Source organism: Girardinichthys multiradiatus, chromosome 22, assembly GCF_021462225.1.
Source record: "Girardinichthys multiradiatus isolate DD_20200921_A chromosome 22, DD_fGirMul_XY1, whole genome shotgun sequence".
Lineage (NCBI taxonomy): Eukaryota > Metazoa > Chordata > Actinopteri > Cyprinodontiformes > Goodeidae > Girardinichthys > Girardinichthys multiradiatus.
Window position 1 is genome coordinate 35,267,952 of NC_061814.1, and position 22,110 is coordinate 35,290,061.

Genomic DNA, 22,110 nt, shown 5'->3' on the forward strand with positions numbered 1-22,110 from the left:
TCAAATTCAGTCTAAAGAGTGAATACCTTTCCTTTTCATGAGGTAAACCTGAGAAATATCTGTGTGTATTTCTCAGGATTTCTTACTTAAAATCAGAATGAAATTCAACACTTAGCTTAAATCACAAAAGCTAACCTCTGATCAATACAAATATGAATAAACTTTATTTTCAATCATCAATATCTGCTCACTGACAGTTACGTAAATCAGAAGAAACAGCCTCAAAGATAACAAAACAGCTACGACCATCAAAACAATGCTGATTTTAACCTACACACTTATTCTTGCCTCACCGATTCAAGAAAGAATTAATAACCAGGATAAACTCAAAGCAACGTAAAATTTAAACTGATCAAAAAGCAAACCAGGAGCATGTCTGCTTCTAGACATGCTCCTTAATGCAAATCTTTACATGTCATCTCAGAGAAAAGGTGAAGGGTGGAGAAAAAGTGGAAGAGGATGTAGAGTCCATGTTTTAAAATTCTAGTCCTTGGACAAAGGTTTGCTTTGAATAAATGTATGATTCTACGTGACCTGCAAAAACACAGTAATTCAGGTTAAAGTTCACGTCTGAGGTGTACTTTGCTACGCCTCCTTTAATATTAAAATAATGGGAGGCATTTTACAGACGGCTGAACAGAATAAATTGGAGCAGTCTGTAGTTCATGCACACACATTTTAGAACATTGCATTTCTCTGAATGTGCAGAAGCGATGGTGATAAATGAGCCGTTTAGAGCAAGGTTGATATGAAATCTGTTAATGCACCTGCTACCAACCTTTAGGAAAACAGTCAAACACAATGTAAATATACTGAAACAGAGAAACACTAAAAATATATGAAATAACTTAAGATACAAAAACTAAATGACAAATATTGTTGTTTGGAAATTCATGAAATCTACTAACTACTAACATGTTTTTCTATGGATGCTGTGAATATAACCAAATAGGTTATTGTTTTCTGAACCCTTGGAACACCAATCAGGCATAACATTATGACCACTGCTTGGTAAAGTGAATTACACTGATTTTTTTTATTTATGTTGTCCTCAAAGTAGACGTTGAGATGGATGTTGTTCCTGCTTCTCAACCTGAAAGTTGACATGCAGGAAACACGGGCGAATGCAGTGTTCCCCGCGGTGGTTAGTATCCATCAAAAGTGGTCGAAGGAAGGAATGGTGGTGAACTGGTTCCAGGACTCAGTGATGCTCATAGAGGAAGAAGGCTGGCCCGTGTGATCCAAGCCAACAGATGTAGCTCAAAGTGCTGGTTCTGATAGAAATATGAAAGGTGCAAAAGACAAGAAGGGTGAAGCAAAGTGAGTTTGAGGAGTTGATTTGGACTCCAAATTTCCCAGACCAGTCAATTGGAGCGCCTGTGGGATGTGCTGGACAAAGAAGACCCAATGGGCTCAACTTACACAACTACCAGATACCACTGTACATTCCTTAAGTCCATTCTTTAATGAGTCAGGGCAGCAAAAAGGGAACAAACACACCTTTTGGTGGGCGATTATAATGTTAAAGCTGGCTATATAGATCAGCTATACAGATTTGACCATATAGGCAGAGCCTCCATTGTTATTGGTACCAGTGGGAAATGTGGGAAAATAGAGATCATTTATCACAATAACATAAACTGACATTGAACAGTTGAGAAACATCCAACATTTAATTTAGGTACATTTATTCAGTGGGAGAAAACAATCCCACTTATATTTCTTTTAATTATTTGGGCAACATATATTTTCTGTTGTCTTATTTATACATTGCTTTTTAAAGTTGTTGAGGAAGTTTTAATTAGTAATCCACACTTCAAGCAAGATGTTCTTTTTCATAACTCAGGAAATGTCTACAAGAAGATTGCCTAAACTTGCCAATATTTTAATTCAGAACAATAATTAAAAAGTGAACAAATAATACTGGTGGTAAAAATAAATCTCCATGGTTCCCTGTTAAAGAGGTGCAGCAGAGTGGTATCATGGGGTCACTTAGCAATGATTTATCTCAGTGCTTTTGACACATCTTTGCTCGGGGTGGCAGCAATTGGAGGGTGCTATAATGTCTTTAAAAGCTGCTCACATTTCATGAAGTGGGAAAATCCTCATGACTATTTGCCTTTGTTTGGTTAGATGCTTCCTGGCATAAATGCCCTTGGGTGTTTTTGTTGCACCTTGTACTGATTCAGTGCATCACTGTGTTGAAACCATCTGTTTGATGATGCAGGTTTGGTCTTTTCCTGGGCGTGTTTTGTGGTTAAGTTGCTTTGCAAACATGTTGCAACTCTTACTGGTGAGTCACCAGGAGTTGTACTGTTACCTTTGTGATATTCTTGAATGCATGGTGACTCTTTCTTCGTTGCCTGACTTCCTGTTTAGAGGCATCATGTTTGTCTATCCCTACATAGGTGTGTGTCATTAAAGATTTGCTTTTGCTCATTGGCTAAGAGATTCTCAGCTTGAAAAGGTTTCGAGGCGACATGAAATGCTCTCTCTAGTTCTGGTTGTAAGGAGCGGTCCTCACATTCATCTCATTGTAAGGTGACACCCCTTCCCAGCAATATCTCATATTCCACCTGAGTCATTTCTTCTGCGAAGGGACATGGCGAAAGCCATTCCTAAGCCATCTCTCCTCCAGGAACATTGAGTGTTCATCTGCACCTCTCGGCTGTTGAAATGTTTAGACACAGTTTCCCACCCTCACAGAGTTCTCACTCTTTCTCTGCTCACAGCCCGGATGAAGATTCCTGTCAGAAGTTTGTGCCATTTATTGGGGTAAAGATTCGCTTTTCCATTTCTGAAGTGTTATGGTTGGTGCATGTCTGCTGTGTTTCACACTGAAGCCTGTTTGTTCCCACAGGTTGTGAAAGTTGGAATAGTGGAGCAAAGCCTTTCGACCTCAAGTAGGAAACATTTTTATTTAAGATTGCATTGTATTTGGGACTTTTGTTTTACTTTACAACTTCAAAGTGTTTCATAGGGATTTTATGTGACAAACCAACACAAAACAGTGTATGATTAGAAAGTGGAAGGATAGTCAGTTTTACAAACCGAAATTGGCTCTCTTTGATTCTCTAAATAAAATCCCGTGCAGACAGTTGCCTCCAGATCTCACCTGATTAGGAAATATTAATCTGTGTGTAATTTAATCTCAGTATAAATCCAATTTATCTATTTAACAACAACGAGCACAGCAGACAGGTCAGGGAGAAAGTTGTGCAGAAGTTTAAACCAGGATTAGGTTATAAAACAATGTTCCAAGCTTTGAAGAACCGTTAGAACATTCAAACATTGTTCGATCCTTTTCCTGAAAATGGAAACAATATGGCATATCTACCAAGACATGGCTGTCCACCTATACAGACTGCCTGGGCAGGGACAGTATTTATCCATAGAGGTCCAACGTAACTCTGACATGAATAGTGTCACCTATGTGAAAGAAGGTGCTGTGGTCACATGACTTACATGCCACACATCACTCTAAACTCACCATCTCCATGGTGAAACATGGTGGCGGCAGCATCATGCTCAGCAGAAGCTTTTCTTCAGCAGGCACTAGTCGGAGCTCATGGGAAGATGAATAGAGCTAAATACAATCCTGGAAGAATACATGTAAGAGACTAGAAATGACTTGAGGCTGGGGAAGGAGGGTCAAGCAGGAAATGACCCTAAACAAAACAGCCACAGCTACAAATGGAAAGGTTTAGATCAAGGACTTAAAAACTTTCAGCTAAAATCGCAGAAAACTCTGGTTTCTGGTTCCTCTAAAATAGTCACTCACTACTTTGTACTGGTTTGTCCTTTAAACTCCCAATAACATACAGTGAAGATTGTGGTTGTAACGTGACAAAATGTAAAAATGTTTAGGCAGCATTAATAGAATTAAAATAGAATGTTGATTCACTTTACTGGACACTGATCAAAATATGAAGACATCCTTATATTTGTAATTCTCCTGGCAACAGTTAATGTACTCTCTGGAAAAACAGCATTATTTTGTTATTTCTCACAGTGGACTCTGATGATGCAATGGTAGGCAACACGAGCATCCTGTCCTCCCCGCCCCCCCCATCGGCTGGCCCGTATGGGAAGGAGATTGGAAGTACCCCACCGCAGTCCCCCTCTGTGTCCACCGCCCTGTCAGGAGCTAGGTACAAAACATCATGTTTTCCTCTGTGGTGTTTTCACTGCCTCGTGGGTTTTTCAAGCCTTTTTTTACTTTGCATGTCTTCCCTGGTAGCTCTCCGTGTTCGGGCAGTGAGCTGATGGGGCTCCAGGTGGATTACTGGACGTGGCAAGGCTCGGAGAAGAAGAAGGAGGGCGAAAAGAGGGACGTGGGATTGAAGAATACCCTTAAGTGTAACTTCAGATCGCTACAAGTCAGCCGCCTGCCCTGCGGAGGGGAACTCACTCCTCCACCCAGTATGGCTATGACTGTGGTCACCAAGGAGAAAAATAAGAAAGGTACGCTCACGTAGTGTGGCTGACCTATTGGTAACTGGTACTGCTACTGAATTTTGCTATTAAGACTTTTAGGCCTAACTCCACATACAAAATGAATTCACACTCTTATGTGATGGACTGTTCTAGCATGTTGTACTTTTAAAGGGATCTAACAATTTAGCTAGGGTTACTTTACCAGCACTAGATGGTGGTTAGCTTAGCTTGAAAGGTTTACCTGGAAAGAGAAAAAATCATGTTGGAATGAAGTTCCCAGGCTTGGGAGAAAGTTTGGAAAGTAAACGTGCTCTGACTGATCTCACTCTTCCTACCTTCTCAGTGATTTTTCTCAGCAAGAAACCCAAGGAGAAAGAACTGGACTCTAAGAGCCAAGTGATTGATGGTATCAGCAGGTTGATCTGCACAGCGAAGCACCAACACACAATGCTGAGAGGTAAGACGCATGAGGCTGCACTGCCATCTGCTGTTTACTTTACGCAATAACAGCAGCGTCATTTGTCGTCTTTTGCAGTCCATGCATTTAACTCACAACTCTTTGGTCATTTTAGTGAACATTGATGGGGTGGAGTGGAATGATGTGAAGTTTTTCCAGCTCGCAGCCCAGTGGCCAACCCATGTCAAGCACTTCCCGGTGGGAATCTTTGGTTACACAAAGCCGGTGTGACCCCTCCCAGCCACCGTATGGTCACGCACCAGACTCTCAGCTGCATTTGTCTTACCCAGAGGCCACAGAGAATTATTCACAAACCCAACTGGGCCCCGGAAGTGAAAGTAAAGGTTTTCCTGTGGAAATCTTGTTGACATACAACCACATGTTCAGTATACAAAAATTCATGTCATCTGTTTGCTGTTTTTGATGTTATTGGGTGTTGCTGTTTTTTCTTTTTCTTTTTTTACACACTACAAAAAGAACAATTTTGTAAGATTTGTGGATATTTTGAGGTTTTCGACAAATTGCCACATTTCAGTAATGGCAGCTGTGTTTGCACTTTGATTTTGTTAAACATTTTATTATTTCTGTGAAATCCTACATTTATTGTTACTCTATAGACAATGGAGGCGTGTGATGGTGATGTGCAGTGGTGTGTGTGAGACTGTTACAGTCCATGCTAGTGTTTGTCGTTGAAAGTTGGAATATTGCTGTGAATCTAGATAGAATCCTTCTCTAACTCGATTTCCTTACTCGTCCCTTTACGTTTTGGAAAAACTTTTGTAGGAAAGGAGCGCAGAGTTCTTGTTGCCTTGTTGCTTTGAAGCACACAAAAGCAAATTAAGATGAAAAAGAGACATTGGAAGGTAGCTATAATGAATGTAGCTATGTTATATTTGTAACCTGCCAGCATAGGTTCATCATGACTGCTGATGTTTCCGTGTTGGTGTATGTTCAGACCGTACAGTAACAACCACTTAGAAGCAGGGTAAACAAAACGTTATTTTAACTCTGAACAGCTAAATGCCAAATTTAGTTGCAGCTGAACGACCCGTCTTGTGGTTTCCAGATGGGCGTTTTAATTTAGCTTTCTCTGTTCTCGCTTCAGGATGTAATAGAATATATCTAGCGATCATAACTTCCCTGCGCTGGACTAGATGTACTGAGTTAACCTGCAGTAATTTAGCTAATGCCAGACTGCAGTGATGTGCCAAAGTTGGTTTTACAGACTGTTCACAAGAGCTCTTTCTTCAGCCAAACTTCGGATTATGTGATACTTAAAGCTGAAACAGTGCATTTAATGCGTCTGTGGTCCCTGTGGAGATCAGTATTAATATTACTGAGTGACTAATTTAGACTTTATATAAGTGTTAACACTCCATATTTGGTCAAATGTTAACTTAGATGGGTGCATGTCCTAACCAAGCAGTTAGTTGTGTTTTTGAGCTCCGCTGTGGCTGATTGGAGGAATACTGCAAGGATCGGGGGTTTAGTGTTGCGTGAGGGAGAATTATACAGTGCTAAGTATTCATACTCGGAACTTTTTCACATTAGGTCACCTTACAACCACAAACTTCAATGTATTTTACTGGAAGTCATCTAAGATTGCTCTGTATTTAGCTCTCCGTTCAGGCTGAGTCCATCAATGCTGCCACCACCATGTGTAAGAATGGCGATGGTGTGCTCAGGTGGATGCTCTGTTACTTTTCTGCCATACATTGGGTTTTACATGTTGGCCGAAAAGTTCATTTCGAACCTTCTTCCACGTAGTTCTGTTTGCACTCTTGCATAAAGGTCAAATTTCTGGATAGCATGACGTAGTTGTCATGTGAACAGATTTTACCACCTGAGCTCCAGCTCCTCCAATGACTCTCAAGGGAAATCTGCAATTAATTTAGGGGTATTTAAACACAAAGAAGCACCGTATTTTTCAGAATCATTTCCATTGGAACAGATTATTTACTACTTTGTCACATAAAGACAAATTAATTACATAGAAGTTTGCAGCTGTAACATGGCGAGATGTGCTAGAGTTTCTGTAAAGCACTGTAAATAAGAGTTAGGTTTTCTGACTTGAACAATGCTTCTGACTGTAGCTTTGAGCGGTGTTCAGTTGCTTTTTAAAATGATCATTAACATATGGAGTTTTACCAGATATCCAAGTCCACTGTCTGTGTGTCTGCATTGGTGTGCTACAACGTTCGATGGTACTCCCTGAATAGTGATACGTGAAACTTTCGCAATAGGAAAACCTTTTGGACAAAGGGCCTCCTGTTTGAGTTTGCTTTTTCTAAAGTGAAGACTTTAAAGCTTTGATAGATTTGCTTTTCTTTTTTTAAATTCATGTATATAAATATGTACAAGATCCACTATTGTGAATTACAAACCACCTGCTCCCCTTCCACTAAATTGAAAGCACAAATACTGAATACTTATTTCTTGACATGAATGCCAAATATATTACCAGAACTCCTAACTATGAAGTCGACAATGCAAACACTGTTAGGTGTTATTTCTCATGCATTTCCTTCACTTTGTAATGCACTTTCATGTGGTTTTATATGCATAGTAACTCTAATTGGGACACACTTTAGCTTAAACCTTAAGTGTTTGAGATGTTATATTTGAAATGGAAACCACTACCTATATGTATAGTCAAAATAAGTTGTCTTTTTTTGTCATATTATTTGTTGATGGGCTAAAGCTCCCTGATGTTTTGCCACTTCATTTCAATACCGCATCAACCCCCAGTCATCCGTCTTCCTGTAACCCTCTTATTAAAAGAATCAGTGTTGTCTCCCGGTCAGGAATCCAGCTACTTCCTCACAGATTTGTATCTCGAGGCAGAGCTGTTTTGAGGGAACCAGCCACGTGGGCTCAACCCTTTTTAGAATACCTATAAGCAAATTATTATCCTATTTCAGTGTATTTAACCTCAGTTTCTTCCCTAATTCTAGAGGTAGCATTTGGGTGTTTTACAAGGCTGGATCAATGAGCAGGCATGCTCTGTTACAACTTGGCAAAATAAACTTCAAACCAGTTTTATGCTTACAAAACTGGTCAGAAACCAATTAAACCATGCCATCTCATTGCTCCTGTTACTTGAGCTGCCACCCAGTGTCTTTGCACAAACCCTATTATAGATGACATGACAGTATTTTTAAATTTACCACTAAAAATATGGGTTACTTTGCATGTTTTATTATAGATGTAAATATGTTTTGGATTTTTATATTTTTTGTTCTTTCCATGCTCTCACAGGCAGTTGTGTTTAATAAAATTTTTAATCTTCCGTACAAGCAGCTTGTCTTTATTCGTTCCTCCATTGATATCACAAGCAAATACAAACACACTAATGTTGAGTTAGTTAGCAGAGATCAAGGGCAGGTTGACGTAGCTCTTCATCGGAGGCAGCGGTTTAATCTTCCGCCCCGCCCAGCCTCCTTTCCTCTTCCACAAGCCGCTGGACGGGCGGATGCCGAGCCAGCGGTTGCGACCGGCTTTCCCAATGATTCGTTTGTTGTGGTCGATGTTTGACACGCGACCCACCGTTACCATGCAGGTCTCCAACACCTGCGTGCACCAAAAGGCCAACATTCAGTTTGCAGCAGAGAATGGCATTCAGCGATTTGAAAAAAGACAAAGTAGTTCCACCTGACCTGGACCTGCTGCTTCGAAGGCAGCTGAACGATTGCAGTCCCGTTTACTTTACGCAGCAAAACGCCACTTGTGCCTGAAAACCAGATGAAACAACATATTTATATGACTTAACAAACAGCTTTTAAATACTGTGATGTTTCTATCATTAATAGTGTAGGTAGCACTGCCAGACCACACTTTCCACTAACCCACCAGTGACTTTCTAGAAAATATAACTTACATGGAATTTATTGATCAAACCCCAGAACTGTAATGGATCCTAATGAATAATTTCCCAGAACGTTCATAGAACCCGATGGTTACCTCTCCTGAAGTTTCCTAAAACGCTTTGGTTACTTTCTGGAGCTTTATGTTGATGTTCCTGAAAGTTAATTGTTACTTTCTCAGTACTGTAGAGTTATTAAACGTTACAGTCTTGACGTTTCGTAGAAATGGTATGTAAACTAATTGTTGCTCTTCCAGAACATTTATAGAATCTGATGGTTACCATCCATGAACTTTCATTGGAATTAAACTGCTAATTTATAATACTTTCATAGAACTTCTAGTTACATTCTGAAACTTTCCCAAAACTTTATGGGAACTTTCTAGAACTTTCCTGAAACTTAATGGCTACTTTTAATGGACACTCGTAGAACCTGATGGTTACCTTCCCAGAACCTTTAAGGAACTTGCAGGTTACTATACCAGAACTTTCATAGAACCTGATTGTTACTTTACACAACTTATCAGATAACTTTTCTAGAAAGTAACTTTTAGGTTCTGGGACTGTATGGGCTAAATGATGTAATGCTACCAAAATGTATCATAAACACAAGCCAGAGTACCTGCAGCACGTATGTACTCTGATCCTCTGCCCGGCTGCACCTCCAGGTTGTTCACTAGTGTCCCCACAGGAATAGCCCCCAGTGGGTAGGCATCCCCTTCATTTGCTGATACTGTGAAGAGTTTCCAAAATGACCTCATATGAATTAATGTCATCAACAGCGTCAAGAAGTTGAGAAGACAGGTTTCATACCTGCCATGCGTCCAATAACACCAGACGTTTTAACGATGTCTCCAGCCTGCATGTTCTCTGTTGCAATGATCCACCTTTTCCGGTTGCCTCCCGCTACCAGAGCAATATCAGCTGACCTTTACACAAAACCAGAAAAATAACGATGTATAAATCCTATTATCTCTTTTCCATTAAGTAGGAATTCAGTGTGACAAAATGATCTCACCTGCATGGGTCGTATCGCACCTCGACAACCTTCTCTTCAAAAGGCTGACCGTCTTTCTTGGGTTCATAACGTAATCGCTGAAAGTCCACCCACCGGTACTTCTGTTTGTGGCCTCCACCAATGCCGTGTGTGCGTACCCTTCCTGTAAACAAATAAGCAGAAAGAAGAATTCAAAACTAAGTGTTTTACCAACCTGAATCACAAAGTGATGCAGGCCTTCCAGCAGAGGCTGAGCTTGATCAATACAGAATAATTCAATTCATTCATAGACATTTTACTGTAAGGAAGCACCAGAACTTGGGCCAATAACATTCATGCTTGGAAAAAGGTGATTTGTGCTGCAAAAATAGCTCCTTCAGTTCTTTAGGACTTGTTTAATCGACATTCCAATATCCAATTTTATTTTTGTAAAAGACACTCTACAAAAAAATCTGGCTACTGCTGTTCCTATTTCATGAGTTAAGAAACTGTCTTGATACACCTTAACCAGTCCTGTTCGGATGTTTAAAGGAACTCATGATCTCGAATTTCAATCATTTGGGACATTTCATAATTTATTAATTTTTTCATTGTGCTGACCTAATAACATAATATACAACTTTAATAATTTGTTAAAAACAAGGGTTTCCAGGCTATAAAAGTGAATTTATTGTAATTAAAACACATTCAATGTTCCTTTGCAAGTTCCACTTCAACCACACATTTGGTGGCCAACTAAAAGATTCTGGCTGAATATTTGAGCTCTCTGTTTATTAGAAATGGGACAGTTCATTCAAAGTAACTGGTTTCCTGGCACAGACCTGGCTTTTTATGTATAGTCCACAATTTTCCACAGGGTTAAAGTCAAGGCCATTCCAGAGACTTGATGTACGCCTGTGAAATCCTTTCAAAAAACCGTTTTGTTATGTGGTTGAGATCAATGTTTTGTTGGAACGCCCAAGTAGTCTAACTTTCAACCATCTAAACCAAAAGTTAAATCACACAGAGATTAAATGAATTTTTTTAGGATGTTCAAAGTACCACACAAGAACCACAAAGGCTCAAGCCTAAATAAACCGGAAACAGTTGGAACAGCAGCATGACTGAGCACCATAACCTGAGGTGGTACCAACCAAGACGTCCCTGCTCAAAATTATGCATCTATAAGCTCAACTGAAGTTTGTGGCTGCCCACAAAGACGAGCTGTTTGGACACAACCATGTTTGGAGGAGTCAAGGTAAGCCTTTCAAACCTACCGCCCAGAATGGTAGGGCCAGTATCATCCTAAGGGCCTGTTCAAATGTCCATGGTGCAGCTGTATTGCAATAAGTGGATGGAATAACATGTACTGAGTAGCTCCAAATTCTTCAGCTTTACTTCAAATCAACAACTAGATGGTTGAAAATTAAGGCACAATCAGCCTAAATCAAAACTAGTTGTTGAATGGATAAAGCATCCTTCAGTCATACCCGTATGATCTCTGCCTCCGGTCTTTTTCATCCCCATTGGCTTTATGCTGTACTTGTCCCTCTGCTTCCAGAATGTCCTGTTCTGCTCCAGAGAGGCTGTGGTCAGGAAGCCTCTGCACTGGCTGACTGCACTGGGTACCTGAGCTCCCAGCCTCAGCTGAGCGAGCGCCTATAAACACAAAAAGGAGAGACACAACTCGCCTGGTAGCTGTAATGTTGCAGGTTAACTCCAGCTGTTACAGTGAATGTGCATTTACCTGTGAGGAGAGCAGAGCAGGCTGGGAAAGAGTCAGCGAACGCAGGGCTCGTGTTAAACATGACAACGCCATGACAGCTGCAAACAAAAACAGAGAAGAGATGCAATGTGTGTTCAATCACAGACTTCATTAAAACCGATGACTACAGTCACTATAAGGAGACTTCTGAGTGCATACTTTTAAATAAATCCCAGGAGCAATAAAAACCAATACAGATGCACCACACAATATTTCACCCTTAACACATTTTATTTATTGCCAAAAGTATCGAGACAGGAGCTCAGTAAGTTCAAGCTTTGTAATGTGATAGGATGTCACCTATGCAAACATTCAATTTCCTCGCTACAAAACATACTAAACAATCCTTAATGAACCATTGGTGGCATCTTAACGTGGAAACTGTTAAACGTCAGGAGTGGTAAGGCCACATAAAATCACATGGTCAGCAGATGTCGAGGCTCATAGTACATAGAGGTCACCAGCTTTCTGCAGAATCAATAGCTATAGACTTCCAAACCGTCTCCTGGATTGGTGACATGTTCCCATAAACACACCCCTAAACCCCGCGGACAGCGTGCCATGAAAACCTGAAGCAGTTACAGCAGCAGAAACGTCATAATAAAGCCAAAGTATTAACCATGGGAGGTGATTAAAGATCTGGTGCAACGCAATGTAAACGACATGCTTTCGCCGGTATTTACCAGAAAGTATTACCACATTTTCCAAAACTGCGGCTCTCTTTATTTTTCTGCAATTATGGTCAAGGCTGAAACTCCTTTTTTTTTTTTTTTAAATCAGACAAACACGTTAAAAACACTTAAAGCACGCTAGATTTATAGTTTTGGTATACCCTAATCTGTTATGACAAGAACGTTTACTAGAACTCCTTTCAACGACACGAACATTGACGGACTAGCTCACCGGCACAGATTGGAGCACCGCCCTGACCTCCTCTTGCTTCCTGTTGTTTTACAGACACTCAGATAATTGTGAATGTTAAGTTACATAACCCAAAACAATCGGAACATCCAACCTATATTTTCATTTTTAATTATTTCATCCTGAACTTCTGCTCAGCGTCCTTCACAGTCCTGCATGCTACGTCGCGCACTGATGACGTATGTGAAAGCGTTGGGGGGGACGGTTTATGTTGTGCGATACTTAGTTGACGCATTGTGAAAAACCCATATCGCTCTATTCAGCTATACTTAAACATTTATCTAAAACATTAGAAGTTTGTTCTTATAGTCATGCTGTCGTTGGGCAATGAGGCGTTGGGTGTGTTCCTTACCAGTCAACCGGGGTATGACTCGGGTAGAGGTGATTTCGAAGCGGAACGGGAGGAGTTTCCCTCTCAAATGGAAATACAAGCCTGTTTTTATAGGCTTGGCAGTTTCAGAGGCAACCAGCCAGAGTGATCTGAGTTAATTACTTCATTCATTGCTGACAGCCTAAAATAACAATAACGAAACAGGCCCAGTGGCGGATCTAGAAATCATTACATGCAGGGGCAAAGGAGGCGCAAAAGGTCTAGGAAGGGTGGCAATGCTGGACCCTCTTCATTGACGTTGATTGATCCTTCACCTGTGACCCTCCTGTTCTCTATAGCATTCTTCCTTCCTCAAATCTCAGTCTATTTTTCCTTCTCATCCCTCGCTGGAAATGTCTCCACTTTTAAATTCCATTTTCATTGTGATCTGCAGTGTCAAGCATTAAGATTCTGAAAAATTCCCCATTAATTACCACAAGAAGTCTATAACAATATGAAACCAGAAATGATCACATTGACACACGTCCCGATCTGACCGAACGGATGTAACGTGGTTTAGTTGAGCGTCATTGCCGTAATATTGATCACATAGAGCCGTCAGTGAAATTGTAGCACCTAACAAAAGCAAACCCGAACATTTTTTTCATAGCTAAACTTTTCATTAACTGTTATCGTGCTGAGTTTGACGTAATGCAGTGTACTAAAACATCACCATATTTCATCATATAATCTCACAGACTTTGTTTAAAGCAATCAAACCTTCGCAACGTTCCGCAGAACGTTGCGCTATTTAAAATAGTGTGCAAACCACGCTTACCCTGCGCACCGGTTGCCACGCCGGGAAACTAATGGTGCGCACCCTCTGTCTGAACGCTGTGAATTTTCAACTCCACCACGAGGGGGCAGCATTACCCTGTTGCGTACGGAATTTAACTGTGAAGATGAAGGCTTCAACCTTTATTGCTTTGAGTGCCTTGTCGCTGAAAAGCGCTATATAAATAAAATTGACTTGACTTTATTCACGAAAAATAAAACATGCTCAAAGACTCTATGTGCTGAAATATTTGATTCTGATCTCTATTACATTTCTGCCACACAGGAAACTGAAACTGAACTGTACACAAATGTCATGTTATGTCTGTCAGACAACCTCAGTAAACATGTTACAGGACTGGTTAAGTTTTTCTTTTTAAAACACAGTTGAATTTGTAATGTTTTTTACATTTACTTTGTTTTATTTACTTTGGTTTATTTTGTTTATGAAGAATTTTCATTGCTGTGAAAAATCATTTCCCCCTTTACAGATTTCTTACGTTTTTTGTTTGTTTTTTTGTCCCAATTAGATGTTTCAAATCATCAAGCAAGTTTTATGTCAGACGAAAGAACCTGATTAAATACAAAAAGCTTTTTTCCAAATAATATTTCATTTATCAAGGAAAAAGCGCAATCCAAATCCACCACTGGATGTCTCTGAAAAGAAGGTTTTGTGGTGGCCTAGTCAAAGTCTGGACATAAATCCAACCAAGATCCTGTGACATGACTTTAGGTAGGTTACCCATGCATGAAACCTCTCATGTTAGTTGAAACAAGTTTCTAAAGAAGAGTGGACCAAAATACCGCAGCGATATGATGACTCGTTACCACTTAGTGTTAAGGGGCTGACTTCACATAGGGCCAGGATGGTTTGGATTGCTTTTTTATCTAAAACATTCGAAGTTTGTTCTTATTGTCGGTTTAGAATGGAGGAACATTGATAATAATAGCTTAACGTAGTGGAATAAAACTGCTTCCAAATTCCAATGAACTTTTTTTACATAAAGTTAGTCAACGCTTTAAAGAATTAAAAAATGTATGACTCATTGGTGGCAACTTGGGAGCTCCGAAGATAACATTACCCAAGAAATCCCGACGTCTCTGAATTCTTCACAGTTTCAGGGCAGAAAACACAACATGACGTCATTGCGAACAACACGAGCCGCAGGGGCTTGTGGGTGATTTTTGCTGCGCAGGAGACATTTTGGATCTGGAAGGGGGGTGAGCTAGCCGTCACTCCCAGCTCTCGGTAAGTAAAAAGAGACAACATGACGACACAAATCCTAAATACTGGGTGCTGTTTATTTCAGCGAGTATTTGACTAGTGTATATTAAGGTCATGGTGCGCATTAATGATCGAACTGGGACAGTAAACGGATGAAAGTCGCAACAAATAGCCAGGGAGCGGTGAAAGCTAACCATCGGTTAGCCAACCAGACAGTGAGCGCAGCAGCAAACCGCATCAGATGACTTCAGTCTGTGAAGTTCGCTCTAACAACACGTTTTGGCGCAGAAAAAAGCTAAAGTTACTTTGTTAAATTAAATATTGATGGTGTATAATGGTCTTGCACTTGGAAAGAAACTGATTAAACGTAGCCAAATTAAGCCACGTTTATGGTCCCCCGAAGCAACATTTTCTTGAATGTAGCCCTGATCCGTGCTTGTTTCCGACTATAGTTCAATGTATCTACTGCTCTTTACTCTAATGCCATTTTTATCTCTTTAAAAAATACATTTTGGCCACGTCAGTCCCGTGCTGAGTCGTTAACATGTAATTACCTTGACATAAAATAAAACAATAAACATAGTGAGGCGCAGTTAGGCAGAGTGGACTCATTTCATAAAGTGTAATCCTGACGGCAGAGGCTGGTGTTGGGAGCAGTGGTTTATTGGTGGTGGACTGTGGTCGGACATATTTAAAGGTAAAGTCAGGGGAGGAAATGGATGACTGTGGGTCGTGTCAGTGGCACTTACCGCTCTGCCACACCCTCCTGTCTCCCCTTTGTGTCTGGCATAGGTGCCGATTCTGTTGGATCAATGTTTGTGGAAGAGAAAGAGGAAAATGATGTGGTCAGGTGGCCTGGAAACGCATCTTTAAGGAGATAAAACATTGCTTTGCTTGTGGCTGCTGTGCATCTTCAGTTTTAAACGAACCGTAGAACATAACGACACAATAATAGGTCAAATAAAAGGAAAAATCAGAACTACATTCTGTATTTATGAAATGAATCAAAACGAAGAACTTTCACAATTATTTAGCATGTGTTATAATGCACTTTTTGAGCTTTGTAAAAAATGACTGTGTGAATGGCTGATACACTTTACCTCTATCAAAAAACTTGCAGAACATTTTTTTCTCTTTTATCTATTTTTCATATTAGAAGAAAACACACAACAACGAAAAAATGTATTGGCGTCGGCCAGGAAAGGCTTGATTGATGCATCTTTACAGTCAATCTTAAATATAACATAATCAGCAGCATCACTAAGTTCACGTTTTGTCCAGTGTACCAATCTTGGTTTATCTACTGTCTAAAACTAGTGTAAATAAGCACCTTCTGAGGTGGTTATAAAGAGAAATGAAGAGGACTGACTATCGATGCGGAACAAAAGCACATATAAAAGTGTAATTCTTTACAGTCTTTTTTTTTTTTTTTTAGAAAGATGAACAAATAATATGACAAATGATAACCCTGGGTGTGAAGACACATGAAACTAGTGTGGCAGATGCAGCTCTGACAAATTTTCCCGTTCCTCTAGTCGTACCATTTCGTCTCTTCCTACCACCATTTTGTTTCCATAAAGCAAAATTTTGTTGCCTGTGTGCCTTAACTAGAGATGCACCAGTGAATCAGATTGACACTTTCATTTGGCGAGTCTTCCCTCAATTGGTGATCATCTGGTCAAAAAACACGAAACCGTAGAACAGACCATTTTCTGTTTTCTTTAGATAGAACCAACAGTGGAAAAATAGGTCTAACACTAGAGGTAACATCTCCAATCATCATCAATTAGTTTAACTTTATTACGGTATTAGTGAGTCTTATAAATATTTTCATTCACAGTAATGATAAACGGCACCATAGATGCTGTATAGTTTTCTTCATACTGGAAGCTCTCATAATGCTATTCTGTCCTTATGCTGGCTTGCTGCAGTATAGCATGGCCTTTAAACATCCTGCGAAGTGGACTCATCGAAGTTGTCCTTAAAGTTTAGTGTTGCATTGCCAGTATTTTCTATGTGATTTAGGGAAGATTGTTCAGGGTTAGATGGATTATAAAAGCTGATCCCTGGGATGCTTACAGCAGGATTCTTTGTTGGAGAAAACGTGAGCGGCTGAAAATGTGCATTTTTTTTCCACAAGAGAGAGCGAGAGAACGAAATGAAATTGTGTTCTTGTCGGAGCACCGTGCACGGTGTCATTGAGGTTGTTCCATAATGTCTGAGTATGAAGGAGAGGAGAGCTGCATGGCTCCCTCCCCCACCCAACCTGCTCCTCTGCACTCGCTGTGGGCGGTCTCTTCTCCTAATGTACACCCTTAGCTGATGCTGCTTGTTCTGACGAAGCAGTGGGAAGGTCACAGTCATCCTGCAGGCAGCTCCCTTTCTCCTCCTCCCTCTCTTCCTCTGCAGCATCAGCATTCATCTCTCATTACTCTCTTGTTTTATTCCCATTTGTGGCAGTTCCATGGTGATTTTTCTCGTCTTACTTTAGATTAGGACCATGTATTTTACTGGCATGTAGCTTTTTAGCAGGACAAAGTGACTTCATATCTTTTCTTCAGTCTACATATGGGCCCTCCACCAGTGACACAAAGGTTTGTTTTTTTTCCAGTTAATCCAGGTGCCAGAGCTAGAAAACAAAGCATGCATGAACGATAGATGGTTGAGCTTCTTGCAGACCTTTAGTGAGACTCGTTCAGACTGCAGTGTTGCCTGTGTTAATAGGATTTATGTCTGCATGTTTTATGCATTTTTTGGTCATAATTTATTAAGACTGCAGCTGCAAAAATAAAAGGCCATTTGTGAAAATTTGCTAGATATTCTTTCAAGTCTAAAGGGCATGTGGGTCGGATCTGTTCGCCACCATGTTTTTGTTTCTGGGCTGTACGCATGTTAAAAATGCATCTCAGTTAGTTTTTCCACATGAGTGCTCCAGCAGAATGTCCTGTTAGTTTCTAAAGATGGATGATGGGTTGAGCTTCTCATTTCAGACTCTGTTAGAAAACATATTACCGTAGGATTTTTATGTAACATATAACATTTGACAGAAAATAATATCTACATAATGCATGTCAAGATGTTTTTATAGCTGATTTTAGCAGCAGTGTTTGTCACTTAATTTAGTTTCTTATTTCTTGATTCTTGGCGTCATTCTTAGATTTATTTGTCTTTATTAATGTTTGAAGTTAAGATACAAATGAATTGAATGGCAGCCTCTTCAGAGTACAAACATTGGAGCTTTTCTCGCCTCTTTAAAGCCAAACATTAACTTCCTCTGAAGGTAGAAGGTGTTTAGAACAGGTGTTTGGAGTATTTTATCCTGGAAAAAGTGCTGGCTGAGATGAAAGCATACGTCTTCATGAGCTAATGTGCGTCCTCTGTTAGTCGGTACTTTCATCCATACAGGTGCCTGACTGCTAGGCTGACACTCGGAGTTGCTCTAAAGTGTACCACAAGCTGTGTGATCTCTGAATGTTGATCATTCAAAGGGGATGTGATGTTCAGAGAAGCTCGGAGCTTTGGTGCCAGATCTGATGAGAGGAATGCTAGGTTCCTATTATTCTTGTTTTGACTTTACTTAGACGTTTGGACGCAAAGTTAATATCTTTTCCCCTGTGACTGATGCTGCCAAATACAGTTAACAGATGGTTATTCATTTTACTATGCAAACTTAAGTTAATCGTCATTCTTTTTCAAGCATTTGCGTTGACTATAAAGAAATGTGGCTGTTGTCAGCTGACTGCTTTACACAGTTTTACCAGGTCAGTATATTCTCCTCCACAAATGGGTTATTCTTGTTTTTATTTGGGCGCAGCTCACAATGAACATGAGGGGTTTTTGTGTGCATTGTACACAAACGATGCGTATCATAACAGCTTCTGCAAATACTTATATATACAGATGCATCTAAAAAATGTTAAACCTTGATATAATTCAGTGTTCTTTGTCACTCTTTCAGACAGTGAAAGTATTAGGTTCATTACACACAGTGACAATTTTTAAGGCCTTTTATTTCTTGTAATCTTGTAATTTTTTTTAGGACAATAAAAACCCAAAATTAAGTCTCTGAAAATTAGAATATTATATAAGATGAATAAACAAATGAAATTTTAAACAGAAATCTCAGGCTTCTACAACGCTTTTTCATGTCTATGCACTCAGTACCCGGTTGGGGCTCCTTTTGCATGAATTACTGCATCAGTGCACCATGGCGTAGAGGCCATCAACCTCTGGTTCTGTTGAGGTGTAATGGAAGCCCAGGTTGCTTTGATATCAGCCTTTAGGTCGTCTTCATTGTTGGCTCTTGTGTCTCTTATCCTCTTGGCAATACCCAGTAGAGAATCTATGGGTTCAAGTCAGACCAGTTTGCTGGCCAATCAACAACAGGAACATCATGGTCAGTGAACCAGATTTTGGTACCTTTGGCAGTTTGATCCTGCAGGAAAATGAGGTCAGCATCTCCATAAAGCTTCTCAGCAAAGGAAGATGAAGTGCTCCTAAATATCCTGGTAGATTGCTGTGTACTTTGGACTTCAGCAGCACATGAGATGGTACCCAATGTCATCACCGACTGTGGAACCTTCACCCTAGACTTCAAGCGACATGGATTCTGTGCCTCTCCAAGTTCACTGTTATCTGAAAAAAAGGACCAGTCCAGTTCCTTTTCTCCTTAGCCCAGGCAAGACCATTGAAGCCCATGTGTGGGATTCGTCTGTGCGTAGTGGGTCTGAATGCAGTGACTCCAGCCGCAGTTCACTCATGAAGCTCCACCAAATTCTTGAATGGGTTTGCTTGACAACTCTTTTGAAAGCTGCTCTTATCCCTGTTGCTGGTGCACCTTTTCCTACCACAGTTTTTCCTTCCACTCAGCGTTCTATGAATATAGCAGTCACCTTTTGTGGCTTACTCTCCTTGTGGAGGGAGTCAATGGCTTTCTTCTGGACATCTGTCCTGTCAGCAGTCTTCCCCATGATTATGTGCCCTATGACCCAGAATAAAAGACCGCTTAAAGGCTCAGGAAAACTTTGCAGGTGTTTTGAGTAATTTAACTGATTAGGGTGGACAATTATGAGTTTCTAATATTGAACCTTTTCACAATATAAATTTTTTTTTATGTACCTGCACAGTTTTAAATGTATGCATTATTAAAAAAATGTCAGTAGTTTACCCAATTATAAGTAGAAAATTAAGCTGCATCAAAAATATTGCTCTTCTCCTGAACAGTAGATAAAAATACATGTCACTGTTGTGATTAGGATAATTGGGTAGGACATGATCTTCATATGATCCTGAAGATTTCTGTCATTTAAATTTATGATCTATCTCCACGTTTTCAGCAGTTTGTAGTTAAAGACGACTCCAGTTCTGTTAAGACACGTTCAAATCTTTGTTTAAATCGGGTCATGTGTTTGTATAGAATATCGTCGTTGATCAAGGGCCTTGTTGAAATCAGTGCTGGTTTAAAAAAAGTGTGGTTTTTTTCCTAATAAGCATGAAAAGCTCAAGTTGTTGCAAAGCTAGATAGAGATGCTTATCTGAGAGCGTTAAGAGAATTATTTTGATACATTGTTAATTTCTGCGTCAGTAATGCCAGGATTCAAAATACATTGATTGCTTAACCCTTTTTTAAGGTTAGTCATGTCTGCTTGAAATTGGTGCTTTCCTGTTATTATGGTTGCAGTTGTGGTTTGTTTTGCTGCTGGTTAGGTGTGCAATTTCTTTCCCGAATCCACTTCTTTTGTAGCATGAAATCAAAGGGGTGGTTATGTAAGAAGTGCTTCCAACAATTTAATAGCAGATGAGTGGTTTAACGCCACCTCTCCTAGCATCTTATACGCTCCGCTTTTAACAGCTAAAATGATCTGATGCAGCCTGCTATTAATCGTTTATAATCCAGTGTAGCAGAGAGTTCAGGCATTTACCAAGCAACAGTCGTATGTAAATATATATATATATATATATATATTGTTGTGGGTTCAGTTTAAGTTTTATTTACTGAAATAATGGGCTTCATTCATCAGGTGCTCACTAATACTAGCCTGACAACTGTCAGGTACTTGTGTTAATGTACGCGGTGGCTTTCAGACTCTACTGAACATTAATCTCTGCTGCTTGCACGTTTGCCCAGAGCTTCCAGCTGGTAGTAAATGGACACCAGTGTCATTCTGAGTAGAGATCACTTCCACAGCTGCATAACGTTCAGGGGATCACCTGCTGTTCACAGTTGCTGCTCTGCGTGCCAGTCAGTCATTCGTCATGACACAAATTAACATGATGAACAACTCCTGTGAAAGCCGCAGCGTGTTCACATGATACGACATGCATCACAGGAGCCCAGGAGCAGAAGATGTTTAGATGTTGTTGGGCCCAAGTTTTCCGTTTTGTTGTTTATTTTGACTCATTTTCTCACATGCAAAAACATATAATGTAAACAATGAACTTATCTCCTGTTTTAAGCTGCCCATACCAATTTTGACCAATTCTGATTTATTTTTAAGAAATATTTTTAACAGCCTTCAAAATATGTTTTTCTGCTTCTTCCTGCTGGAAGCGGTGAGGCACTATAAAATGGGTTTGCTGACCTTAAACAAAGACCAGATGATTACAGAGTTGACATTTTAACATTGTATATTAATATATTGTGTATTGACTTTGCTTTAGCATGTCTAGCTTCCTGTTTTTGGATGACGTCTCACTCTGTTTATAAGTAGCTGCCAGAATGGACAGCAGACATGGATCCTTAAAAAACAAAGCTTGCTTTCTTGGAGCAATTTTTGAACGCAAACTGTAGTTTTCTCAGTAAAAACTTCCACACCGAAGAGTGTTGTTGAGCAGTGGATCTGATACATGATTTTTCTGACTGGCTGGTCACTGGTCAGAGTCGGTCAAACTGAAAACCGACCAATTCCAGCAACGAGCCGCTTTCTCTGTCCACCTCTCATAAGTGATTGCAGCTTTCACAAGTCTTTTTTTCTGATACCTGATGATAAGTTCATTGAGTGAAGTACATCATTTATCGTTATGGTGAAAAATTACTTCTCATAAGAATCTGGATTTATCGTGACAATAAATTCCAATTAAACCCGTTTGAAACCCAAAAATCATAAATATTTTTTCTATTTTCTCCACCATTTGTTCCATGAAAGGATCAATAAATATCAATAAATTCAAAAATATGATAAATGCAGTTACTGTGTGCGGTTCAGTGATTAAAAGTTACACTTGAAGAGGCCTGTTTAAAGTGGGAATATTTTTTAGGAGCAGTAATCGTTTTGGTGGGGCTATGATTGCTGTGACACACAGTCACAGTCATACAGTTACATA

The 22,110-nt window shown here is 39.9% G+C and overlaps 3 protein-coding genes across 12 annotated transcripts in view; 2 read left to right on the forward strand and 1 right to left on the reverse strand.

Moving 5' to 3' along the window:
• zmp:0000000755 (phosphofurin acidic cluster sorting protein 2) overlaps positions 1-8,183 on the forward strand; it is a 63,450-nt gene extending 55,267 nt beyond the window's left edge. For all 4 annotated transcript variants that reach the window (XM_047351301.1, XM_047351303.1, XM_047351302.1 and 1 more), the window contains 6 exons: positions 2,733-2,775; positions 2,861-2,903; positions 4,013-4,151; positions 4,241-4,464; positions 4,781-4,894; positions 5,010-8,183. In XM_047351301.1, the coding sequence (XP_047207257.1) occupies positions 2,733-2,775; positions 2,861-2,903; positions 4,013-4,151; positions 4,241-4,464; positions 4,781-4,894; positions 5,010-5,125 (679 nt within the window). In that variant the 3' untranslated portion in view covers positions 5,126-8,183. The remainder of the gene's footprint in view (positions 1-2,732; positions 2,776-2,860; positions 2,904-4,012; positions 4,152-4,240; positions 4,465-4,780; positions 4,895-5,009) is intronic.
• On the reverse strand, positions 8,157-12,794 carry mrpl2 (mitochondrial ribosomal protein L2). Of its 3 annotated transcripts, none has more exons than XM_047351307.1 (8): positions 12,771-12,794; positions 11,480-11,556; positions 11,223-11,391; positions 9,775-9,916; positions 9,570-9,685; positions 9,379-9,489; positions 8,551-8,624; positions 8,157-8,464 (listed from the first exon to the last, which is right to left on the reverse strand). In XM_047351307.1, the coding sequence occupies exons 2-8, from the start codon at positions 11,549-11,551 to the stop codon at positions 8,255-8,257; spliced, it is 894 nt and encodes a 297-aa protein (XP_047207263.1). In that variant the 5' UTR covers positions 11,552-11,556; positions 12,771-12,794; the 3' UTR covers positions 8,157-8,254. The 3 variants fall into 3 exon arrangements, with proteins under 3 accessions (XP_047207263.1, XP_047207261.1, XP_047207262.1); XM_047351305.1 differs by lacking the exon at positions 12,771-12,794 and adding an exon at positions 12,401-12,602; XM_047351306.1 differs by lacking the exon at positions 12,771-12,794 and adding an exon at positions 12,513-12,588.
• A 1,935-nt stretch (positions 12,795-14,729) lies between these two features.
• klc1b (kinesin light chain 1b) overlaps positions 14,730-22,110 on the forward strand; it is a 37,271-nt gene continuing 29,890 nt past the window's right edge. The window contains exon 1 of one of the 5 annotated variants that reach the window (XM_047351498.1): positions 14,730-14,811. The gene's annotated coding sequence lies outside the window, so the exon portion shown is untranslated. Of the gene's footprint in view, positions 14,812-17,146; positions 17,382-22,110 lie in introns of those variants that run through there. The other 4 variants (XM_047351499.1, XM_047351497.1, XM_047351501.1 and 1 more) reach the window with 4 other exon arrangements.

Coding starts and splice junctions, on each gene's coding strand:
- mrpl2 (XM_047351307.1), bottom strand. CDS start 11,551: ATGGCGTTGTCATGTTTAACACGAGCCCTGCGTTCGCTGACTCTTTCC. Junction 9,686..9,774: donor GTGCGATACGACCCATGCAG/GTGAGATCATTT, acceptor TTTTGTGTAAAG/GTCAGCTGATATTGCTCTGG. Junction 9,490..9,569: donor TGTTATTGGACGCATGGCAG/GTATGAAACCTG, acceptor AACTCTTCACAG/TATCAGCAAATGAAGGGGAT.